The 11,409-nt window shown below is 34.1% G+C and overlaps 1 protein-coding gene across 1 annotated transcript; it reads right to left on the reverse strand.

The window, feature by feature from the left end:
- Nucleotides 1-4,037: 4,037 nt before the first annotated feature.
- On the reverse strand, nt 4,038-11,141 carry LOC140750223 (probable inactive allantoicase). Its single transcript, XM_073083646.1, has 8 exons — nt 10,966-11,141; nt 8,994-9,192; nt 8,484-8,564; nt 7,505-7,665; nt 6,746-6,902; nt 5,317-5,463; nt 4,739-4,920; nt 4,038-4,394 (listed from the first exon to the last, which is right to left on the reverse strand). The coding sequence occupies exons 1-8, from the start codon at nt 11,020-11,022 to the stop codon at nt 4,266-4,268; spliced, it is 1,113 nt and encodes a 370-aa protein (XP_072939747.1). The 5' UTR covers nt 11,023-11,141; the 3' UTR covers nt 4,038-4,265.
- Between the last annotated feature and the right edge of the window lie 268 nt (nt 11,142-11,409).

Genomic DNA, 11,409 nt, shown 5'->3' on the forward strand with positions numbered 1-11,409 from the left:
TTGCTTACTTTTTGTCCCGACTTTTTTAAAGTAATTCATAGCTACCCTAGCCAGATGGCAGCACATGACAGCAATGCACTGTCGAATATAAATCAAGTTAATGAAGCCTTCCGGCACCCATAAATACGAGTTCCGAGCAGATGACTATCGGAACATGGTCGTTTGTCTCCAACCACTGTTCCGGTTCAAAACATACTTTGTTAGGGCCATCCCTAATTACAGCCTCCTTTACGTGACTTACAAGGAATTGTATGTTTTACTTTATTTTTTTTAATTGTAAAATTGTAAACGAATATGAAATGCATCTGATGCTAAATGATTACTGCAGTTTATGGGTCTAGGAAATATTGATCTCAGTCCTAGATGGTGGCCATCTTAATTCGTAGAAGTGGCAACGCATCTGTTGCAACGATCGACTTCAACAAGCACTCCTTATAAAGTTAGTATGTCCATAGACAGCGACGATACTATCAGATGGAATGCGTGCTTGCTTCCATCTGACACAAGAGCATTATTATAAAAACAAAAACTCAACTGCTTAAAAATATAGTCTATAACGATATTTCACATGTTACAATACGTCTAGACGTTTGGGCTGTAAGGCGTTCCAAAGAATGAGATATACAGTATACAGACATACGCTAAAAACATTACAGTTGCGTAAAAAACAATGCAATGTACACAAATCACGGGGCTTTACACGTTTCATATATCAATGCTATTTCTGTAATATCGTGTAAAATTAATGCAAGTATGAACTAACTATCCACGTGTATCGAACATACGAGAAATTAATAGGTGGATAGCATGTACACGGGACCTAAGATAACTCTACGACCCGTTATATAGACCGCTTCTGGCACGTGGCAATTCAGTGGTGATAATGTAGACCTATTGATACAAAGTTCACGATGTTCCGAACATAACCGGTTTGAGCATGATACGATTGTTTAATGTGTGTTATGTTTATGTCAAGACTAAATTGAATTGTTATACTTTAGGCAGGTTTAAATACTTAGTGTGTTTGTTATTTGTTGCAGATATATCAAACAGTGGGCGTGTATTTCTTTTGATAATGGTCATTGCCCAATGACAATAGGAATAAGCATAGTGCTGTCATAGTAAAGAAAGAGTAGTAGCTCAGCTTCATACAAATCGGCCTCCGCCGCTTTGAATGTGTGCGTAACTAGCGGGCGCCGTGTAAGCACGCACTTTTTACGCACACAATCAAATAGAGGAGAGTGGCCGAGAGTTGCCTCAGTACGGGCTGCGCCCCTTGCATGTTCGCGCACATTCCGTTTTCTGAATTTAGGATTTGAGTTCAAAGATATGTAATTGTTCCGATTATGGGTGTATTTACTTCGTACAAGTTATATATTTACTAACATAATGTATACAACGTGTTACACGACAGTAAATAAAAGTACTCGTCATATAAGGTGTTTACATAGGTATATTGCGATACTACTAAAATAATGCTTACTCAGTATTTGAAAAAATAGCTATTTAAGCTTAATTTATTTTTAATGCCCTGCCCATGTTTCCCTATAAGTTTTTTTGCGTAAATTGTATATAAGGATGAGAATCTATTTTACTTTAACCGCGAACAATAAAGCGTTCCGCACTTTCAGGAATCGAAGATTTTTTCTGTGCCCAATTTATAATTATTTAAATATGTATTTTATATTTAAGACGTATTTTATTCACAAACTATTTATGAATTGGTACAACATTTCATTATATTATGGTATTTAAACCCTAGTGCTGTCATAATACGAAAATATATCCAAATCAATTGGTGTTCGTTAGTCTCGCTAAAACTCGAGATCGGCTGGAACAATTTGGCTAATTTTAGTTTAGAATAATTGTGGAAGTCCGGGGAAGGTTTAAAAGGTGAGTAAATATGACATATATTTCATAAATAAATTCTGTGGCAGTAAAAATTTTGCCGGGTCAGTTGGTATTTAACTAAAAATAAAAGTGAAAACCCTATGCTTCACTGCAAGAGTAGGTAATTATCTCGCCGAGATGCCTTAGCTAACCTACTACTCTTTCTTTACTATGGTGCTGTATGATTGGCCTATATTTATGAGGATTACACTGACATTTTAAATCGAAACGAAAAAATAGGGGCACTATTTCATAACATAGATAATGTATTTGAATATATAGATCGCCGAAGAATAAGTTGAGACGCCTCGGATACGTATATCTAACCTAAACACATCCTTCCAGCACATCAGCGCTAAATAAGTACTGGTGCTATAAGGCAGAAATATGTAGGTGTGGCGGTGGAGCCCCCGGATCTAACCACAAACGGTTCTACCACCAGCGCTTGATATCCATTTACATACAAGTAATATAGATACAGTTCATATTTTCTCCATAACCGTTTTGCCAATTAGAGATATTCCTTAATTATAATTTCATATCATTCTCGTTCAACATTATTTTAACGCGAACACGTATTTATTAATCCGTATATTTATCTCCATTAATATTCATAAGGCCCGAAAGGTTTTACAACCGGCGAAGTTGGACTTGTATATGAGAAATATAATATCCACAAAAAATATATAAAAGTTTGTGTAAAAATATCCTTAAATAAAAATGTACTCTTGTACGCAAATGAGCAGGCAGTCTCATCGTCGACCATTACTGTCTTACTGGGCAGGGATCTCCTCTCAAAGAAAGGGTTTACGCTATAGTCCATCGTAATGGCCAATTGCGATTTGGTAGATTTCAAGTACCGTTAACATTTTTTGCAACTCTCAGGCGTGCAGGCATGCAGTTTACCGATATCTGATGATGACAACTGGTCACAGCCGCCCATACAAATCTATGACCAAGTCTAAACAATTCACATTCTACATGAAGTTAATCAGACGTTGCTACTCCTGACGACACACACTTCCATTGTCACTCAAGAACTATTTACGCTATTTTACGCTAGAAATGGATGTGGCAGTGGTAACTCCCCGATCGAATACGAGTAATATAGTCTTCACTACCTTTGCATCGTTGAGACACTGTATAAGGTTTGCTATCTGTACGTAACATCAACTAATCCTATTCTATCGTTCTAGCGCAGTTCCTATTAACAATATTTTTGGACTTCATAGGAGCGAACTTACAAATTCATTGCATATTAATAACGAGGCCAAAGTCAGGAACAAAAGCTAGTTAAAAATGAAATCTACTCGCGTTGTTTTCCATACTGTACCATATCCTTTGTGTATCATGAACAAGGCTCATATAAAATTTGAAACCGGATATTGTTCAGGAGATTGGAAACGCTTATAGGATACACGCGTTTTATCTACTGGGATTTTTACTAGAATATTTTATAACATAAATGTTGCGAGATCCACCCGATATTTTTACTCACAATGAATTATATTGTTTTTGGCACTCTTGAGGTTAGCGCACATTATAGGCGCGACGCGTCAAGCCATGTTATTGGAACAAAGCAATGTCAATATTCTACATCATTGATTCTCTATAGACAAAGGAGACGATGTACAATTTTATTTGATTAGACAAATAGGTAAGTATAGAAAGTGAGTCAAAAGTCTTTTCAATGTTTGTGTATTACTTATTTACCGACGAAATTTTAATTTATCCAAAAAATACAATTTTATTTTTATTAGGCTTGTGTTGTTGACGTAGTAAGATGTGGTAATTTACTTTATACCTTTTATTAAACAGAGGATATAAACATATATTAAAAGCTCAAAGTATATTTCAAAAAAGATCTTTAATAATAATAATACTTTTCAGATATTAAAACTAAGAATACAACCTTGAAAATACAATATTAAACTACAACTTAAAATTAAAATACACACAAAATTGTTCATAAGCACATTACGAGTAAGTTTACTTAAATTAGTGTCAACATTGTTATTATTTATTTATAGTTTTTTTTTTTCAATTTATAATTAAAGTTTATGTAATAAACCTTTGGAAATTTTAATATACTATATTGTGTTTAATTCTCTCCCTCTCTCTCTCTCTCTCTCTGAACAGACATGACTGTAAATATTAAATGTACAGTTATGTCTGTTCAGAGATAGAGAGAGAAATTTAAAAAAATATATTTTAAATTTATAAAAGTTGATTGAAAACAGAAATATTATTTACCGTTGACATTAGCTACTTTAACATTTTACATTCGGAAGAGTACCCAGACAAGACAACGTGCGATTATCTAGTTGACAATGTGCGTATCATCTTACTTATCACTTTGTAGTGATGGTGATGATTTATAAAGAAGGTTCAACGAATCCAAAAGCTCGAATCCTGCTGAGGCCGCCATCGGGAGATATGGTCACTCGAATGTGGGTAATGTAGTCTGAATCGCAGATGTACCAATGTTCGTTGTTAGCTGATAGCTGGAAAGTAAAAAAATAACATATTGTTTAAAAAATAACGCCTTCTTTTTAATACGAATAATCATAGTTGCTACGTAATGTAATATAAATGTATGTATTCAGTTTATTTCTAAAGTCAATGCGATAAAAAGTCAGATTCATTTTCATTTGCAAGTACACAATCAATCACGATTTCAATAGATATTTTAGTTTCGCGAATATTATACGTGAATATAATGTATTTGTTACACAAATTTTATTAACACATTTAATGAATTACTTTATTTAATTTTATAAATTGCTATTTTTAATAAGAATGAGCAAAGTAAGTTATCAAAAGTATTTAAGTTATCAAAAACACCTACCTTACTAGGCTTCAAAATATTTTTCCAAACAATTTGCCGTGGCTCGGTCCAGTCAGGGTTGTCCAAATACGCTCCCTCAATTTTGATGGCGTCCGGAAAATTGCCCTTGAAGTGTGTTGTGTCAACGCATAGCTCTTTGATTGATCCGCAAAAGCCTAGTTTGTAGATTGCCCATTCTTCACCTGGTGGTAGAACATAGGTTTCCTTTAATAAGTCACTTGAATGCTACTTGTTGTGTTTCTACCAGATTTCTTATATGACAATAAATTATAAATAGCCATTTGGTATTATTAATCTTTACATTATGTATGTATGGTATGTGACTTATGTATTCATTTTTAATTATAGTAATTGTTCTATTCAGGACTTTAGCTAACAGGTAACTTTATCTAACAAGGTAACATTCATAAATAAGATAGTATGGTTAACTTTTGCTTTAAACCTATATCTACAAAGACACTTTTCACTGTCACGTATCTTTAATACAAGTAAAAAACCAGTTCATTCAAAATAACTTTGAATATATTTCTGCTTAAACTAACTTTATCTCTAAGATTCCATTTCACTTGCAACCTTACCTGGCACTTTCAAAGTTCCGTCATCATTGGCTTCAATAACTTCCGGCCTGTCCAACCGCCTGGCTGTTTCCCAACCGTCCGCCATTGTGAAACCTTTGCCAGGTTTGATAATATTTCTTGGATGACCGTAGTGTGCGTTTGAATATGCTGTTAAAGAAGAAAATTTGAGATTACAAACATACTTTTTAAAGATACTTTCTATACTAGGATTCAGTGTCGTGGATGCCGTGAACATATACAAAGACGAATACATAAATACCCAGACCCAAATAGATATCTAAATTCATCATTCAGATTTCTGTCTGGCCGGGGATCGAACCCAGAACTCTACTCTACCCAGAACTGCGCTTTCGACAGGTATGGTGAGCGCTCCGCCATCACGGTTGTCTTCTTTTACGCGGTTTACAGGGTTCTGTTATTTCTAATATTTGTTTTATTTTTCTTCCGCGTTTTGCAAAGATAGATGATTGTTACAGAATAATATTTTTGCGGAGATTGTCAATTTTGGGTGCGCTTGAAAACATTTGATTCTGAAAGTGGGCGGTAAACAATATAAGTCTGAGAAAATCTGTGTTAGGCCATTATTTTCAGTAAGTAATAGATGTAAATGGACACTGCCAAAAATATGTGAATAGCGGATATGGTATAAAATTAAATTACGTACAAGTCTGCACTCAATTTTGTAAGGAACAAAAGAGTCACATAAAACCAAATTACTATTGACATCTCGATTTTATCCCCTACAGCACTTGCAACTGAATCCAGCTGTTGAAACTAAACGTTCGAGAAGATAAGCAGAACAAAACAAATCGTGTACATTGTTCTTTGCAACAAAGTTTTCATTTTAAGTTGAAAATGTGCTATTAAATCCGCAGTTTTATATCATCCGCGTTTCATAGCAGAATTGGATTCCGCGGAAGGATTCAAGCAGTTTAACGATGATTACTTTCGCGCACCTATTCCGAGGTACGTTTTATATAGATCTGAATGTATAAGCGTTATCGTGACAAAAGACCGTCTCGGCGTGCTCCAGCTTGCAAAATTGCAGCCATTCGTTTGGATCGTCTTGAGATAGAATTTGTAAAAGCGATACTATTAGTCCGCATAGCTCCGACTCAGGCTCGTGGTTAGAAACAGGAAGATAAAAGTTTAAAGCGCAAAACGGAATATTGAAGGAGAGAACTTGTACAGTTGAGATCGCGTGGTTCTTTATGGATATTTTTTGCAATGTAGATTATTTTCTATCTCTATAGCTTTTGGATTATTTAAGTTTTATGATTGAATTTCATGACAATTTTAAGCCAATCTACAAAAACCTATTTATTTGTGCGATTTTTATAATACTTTCACAATTTCTGTCTTCGTCAGGGTCTTATGAAAATAGCATATATTTTGTTTTAAAAAAAATCAGATTCGGTCAAACATTTACCTTGGCAAGTAGCTCCGTTTAATAAAGAGAGCAGATCAATAATCTCATCACTTGCAGGTGTCTCGGTTCTTGCTTCTCCGAATACCCGGAGCCTCGCTATACCACCGTCAGGGTAAATGTTCACCCTGATATGGGTCCATGCTTCATCGCTTAGTACCTGTGTAAATAAACATTTTAAGAGATTTTCCAACTATTACAATTACAGATAATATTCTTATTTCTTTATACATTTTCATTCGTAATTCTAAATTGTTTTCGTTCTTTTATCTTTAATGGAATGTAATTTTTTGATAACCTTTTTTATTATTATAAGCATTTCAATCATCGGTGAAATTACAATTGATAAGCTTCTTACAATATTTGTCTATTTTACTCGTTAATTTCATATAGCTATATGATACTTATTATATAAATATGAAATAATTTTCTAGTAAATACATTCAATTTATTGTATGATGTTGTTTTTTTTACAGCAACTCATTTCTTATAATCAAATGCTAAAGGTAATTTATATTCTCAAATATGTGAAATAAATTATCCTTTGAAATCAATAATTTTGAATTACTTTCAAAAACATACTTTAAAGTCAAAATTACTTTACGACATACGACAGAAGAAATTAAAAATGTATAATTAGGTAGAATTCAGCATTTTCAACTTTTACAGAGCAAAATTTAAAACATTAAAAGGTTACAGCGAAACTAACCGGCTACGTACACTTGACCTAAATATCCAATGCAAAACATAGTATTTCGTTACCTTCTGAAAGTTGAGCCTTGTCTCTTGATAGCCTGGCCGGAGAGCGGTAATGGGCACTATCTCCTCCCATTTGTCTGACTTAAGCTGCTCCATCTGTACCAAGTCACATTCAGCGCACGCCGACCCCATTCGTGTGTCCCTTCCGGGTATTAGAGCCTCGTCTGTAATTATTATGCTTGCATGAAGACTATGATTTCTAAGGGACGCACTATTTCGATTATGTCTACCGTAACAAGTATTTTCTTTACAAAACGATGCTTAATCAGAAAACATAACGTTTAGTAAGGGTTGTTTTAAATTTTGCTATAAATATCAAAGGTTTCAATTTTTTCATTTCCGATATTATTATGCCCGTTAATGTCAATAAACATTACATCTTTATTTACACATTCAATATTAAAAGTAAGAGTTATTTCAATTAGAATAGACACAACTTCTCAGTTTTTTATTATAATACCTTTGAAAGGATATGAAGTCGTGGTCATAATTTTTATAAAGGTTATTTTCTGCGGACAGATCTGTGGTAAATCGGCTTGCTATACGTGAGAGTACCCTCATCCATTATTGATGTGTAGATAAGAGGGAGCAGATGGAACTGAACCTTTGATATAAAGACAACAGATAGTAAGACCTGTCTTTGATGTGTGTTTTGTTTTGAAACGAATTTGAAAAGTTGTTTATTTTGTATCAGCTCGATAGTTCGATAGCTTATTAGGGGAAAACTTAACCTCACGGTTCTATGTTACAAAACATACATAGATTTTTTAAAATAAATATTAGCTAACGTTTAATATGTACCTAAAACTACCCGGTTACAAGATTACAGATATACTTGTTATGAGTTAAAAAGTTAAAATGTAAAGGACTTGGATATTATTTTCTGAATAGCACTAAAATAGTCGGTAAATTACACAACTAGAAATCGTGTAGCAGTTAAAATAAAGTGTTTTAGCAAAGTTTAAACCAAAAAATAAAATACCTTCGGGTGTCAGCCGCGCTGCTTGTATCGAATATTTCGGTGCATAGTTTCCGGTGAAAAATGCCGTGTCTACCAACAAGCCTGAAAATATTCGTTTATTGAGATTTTTTGTTACATTTTCGTTGTACTTATTGTGTTTATTTTTTTGTGAATGGGATTAATCTGATACAAGACTATTGAGGAATATCTGGAGCGTACGCCACCAAATATGTGGATGAGGAAGGTAAGGGTCAGCAGCTACGTTACATTATAACATGCGTATTTGAGTAGGTAGAACCACAAAGTCCCATAAAGTTTTAGCTACTTTTTTCTTATTTTAAGGGTATGTTATAACTTTTTTACACTCATCAGAGGTAGCATTTGAGTTCCATCAGTTACATAATCCCATTTGAGGTTGATTACAAATTCCGAAGCGCGACAATGTCCACTTACAGATAGCACACCGCATGCTCGCTTCTTCTTTTTAAATTACATACAAAAATTTAAAAGAATCACTTTGGAACTCCTCACCTCGTATCACACACTTAGTAGCCAACTTCAAGATGCACCAATCATGACCAGCGATCCTCTTCCTCCTGGTTTCCCAGCCATCCATCAGCTTTCCAAACTCGGTGTACTTATCAGCGTCGAAAGTCGGATCCGCATCAGATATCATGTTCTCGCATGTCGCGAAGAAATCGTCCGTTGCAAAGAGGACTTTGCCACCAGCCTGTTAATAAGAAAACAAAAAATTTAATTTATGGTACTGTTGCCACGTTAGCAAAAAGAGACCTCTGGGCAAGCTAGATGATACTTAGGAGGCAGTGTATCTGGTAGTTTAAAATCGGAGCTGATATATGTACACAATGTTTTTTATGAGATTCAATGAACATAAGAAAATGTAGCCGCTTCCGCTCGTGGACATTTGCAAGCGATATTATAGGAGTATTATAGGATATGAGTTGATACTCCTGAGGACTAAGTTAGTCACTTCATATGTAAGCGGGGCGGCATCTATGATCTTCCACTGAAACGCACGTCCTTCTTCACGAAATGGGTATTTCGCTACTTCCTCGGTTGATATAAATAGATCTTAGGAAAATGCTTAAAAAACTTCGATAGTGTGATTCAGGATTGTATGGCGCTATCTCTTGTCGTATTGCCACAAATTTAAATGAGATCATAATTACGTATTACACAAATATGTTAATTACTATAACAAGATAAATTAACATTGGGATTCCCACCTGTTGTTAGTAATTACTGAATCTTGTTGCTAATCTGATTATTAAGTTTAGCAACAGCCCTTAACTTGATAGATTCCAAGATTATTCAAAGATATTATCAATAACTACTGAGTACTTAAATTATATCTTCCCAAACACGGAAATGGTTTGGATAACAACAGTTACCCAATAAGAGGTCAAATGTTACATTATATATCGTTTTAGTTAAAATAAAATAATGTAATAATCTCCTTAGTAATAACAACAAATGGTCCATCCAAATTTTAAATACATTCGTACATAGCGATCGAATACAGAATCTCCTTTTTTGAAGTCGGTTAAAAATACACTCAATTATTACGATTAAGACCATTTTATGAAATTTTAGTTTCATATAAGTATGCAGTCGGATGGTAAGTGATCCGCCTAGATGTCTATAATTAAGCCTAATTAGATTTAAGGTCGGTCACAGATGCGTTGGTACACTGAGGACTAAGGTGGAATGCTTTGCGTAAGTATCTCGGCCTTGCCACACCCTCGAAACCAGAAGATACCAGCGTTTGGTACTGTTGTAGTATGTTGTTATTGTTTACAAGATAATAATTAAAGTAATTTTTTACAGTCAAAGAATATTTCTATGAAGAGTCGTGAATGAAACGTAATAACATATAAAGTATTAATTAACAATTTTGGTAATGAGACCGTTCATTGGTACTAAATAAGAAGTTATTAGCGAACTTATTGAAACGAAGTGGTGATTTGCGGTAAAACTATTTCTAGCGTAAACCAATCGTTACGATTAACGGGAAGGGCGTGGATACCGGCTGACTAAGATATGCAATATGGGGTACCTAACCATCTATATAGTTCTCTGGAGTAAAAATGCATATGGGTTCGGCTACAGATGAAACGTCTATTCTTTATAGAGTTGACAATAGATGTTCATGGGAGGGAATGCTCACTTATCACTTATGGACCATGGATCGTTCCATGTACCAACTGTAGCCGTACCACCGGTTATTTTAGTAGTAGGCTTTAGTAAGCCTAATCTACTCCAATTTGTATTTAGATCGATTGCTTGTATCACATGGCTACCACCTTAAAAAATATGGATATTAATTGGTATTTCTGTGCTAGTGGTGTTAAATCTTGCTTTCATTTAAATAGTCGTCTATACTAGCTTAGATCGAACCCTTTCCAATATAAGCTATTATATACGACGATGGCAATATTTTGGAAAATAATGAAAAATAAATATATTTTTTTAATATACTTACACCGGTACTCGCCAACTCACTCAACTCAGCAAACGCAGGTATTATCGTCTCAATCATTATAAACGTTCAATTTAATTTAAATACAAATGAAATGTAAAGTAAAAGATATGTTAATACCGCAGAGCGTTCAAATAGAACTAATATCTTCCCTACTTGCAACACTTTATATACCATTTGAAATTACTGATAGTAACAATAATAAAAACAAATCGGTGGCGTTATCTATTTTATATACAAGTTAAAGTTAGCTTTGATTGTATTGGGTACAGTCGGATCGATAAAAATGTAGTGAATTTGTACGAGTATTTGGTTTTATTTGTTCTGTCATACGATTTTATTTTCGCAACGAATGAAGAATTTTTTTTATACCTATTTTATTTTTACAAATGAGATACTTCTTGGGTACATTTATTGCAATGTTAAAAAGTATTCCTTAATTTTTTT

This window comes from Epargyreus clarus, unplaced genomic scaffold (assembly GCF_041222505.1).
Source record: "Epargyreus clarus isolate Ecla_fem2 unplaced genomic scaffold, WU_Ecla_fem_2.2 ptg000019l, whole genome shotgun sequence".
Lineage (NCBI taxonomy): Eukaryota > Metazoa > Arthropoda > Insecta > Lepidoptera > Hesperiidae > Epargyreus > Epargyreus clarus.

Coding starts and splice junctions, on each gene's coding strand:
- LOC140750223 (XM_073083646.1), bottom strand. CDS start 11,022: ATGATTGAGACGATAATACCTGCGTTTGCTGAGTTGAGTGAGTTGGCG. Junction 5,464..6,745: donor AAACGGAGCTACTTGCCAAG/GTAAATGTTTGA, acceptor CTTCTTTAACAG/CATATTCAAACGCACACTAC. Junction 4,395..4,738: donor ATATTTTGAAGCCTAGTAAG/GTAGGTGTTTTT, acceptor TTTACTTTCCAG/CTATCAGCTAACAACGAACA.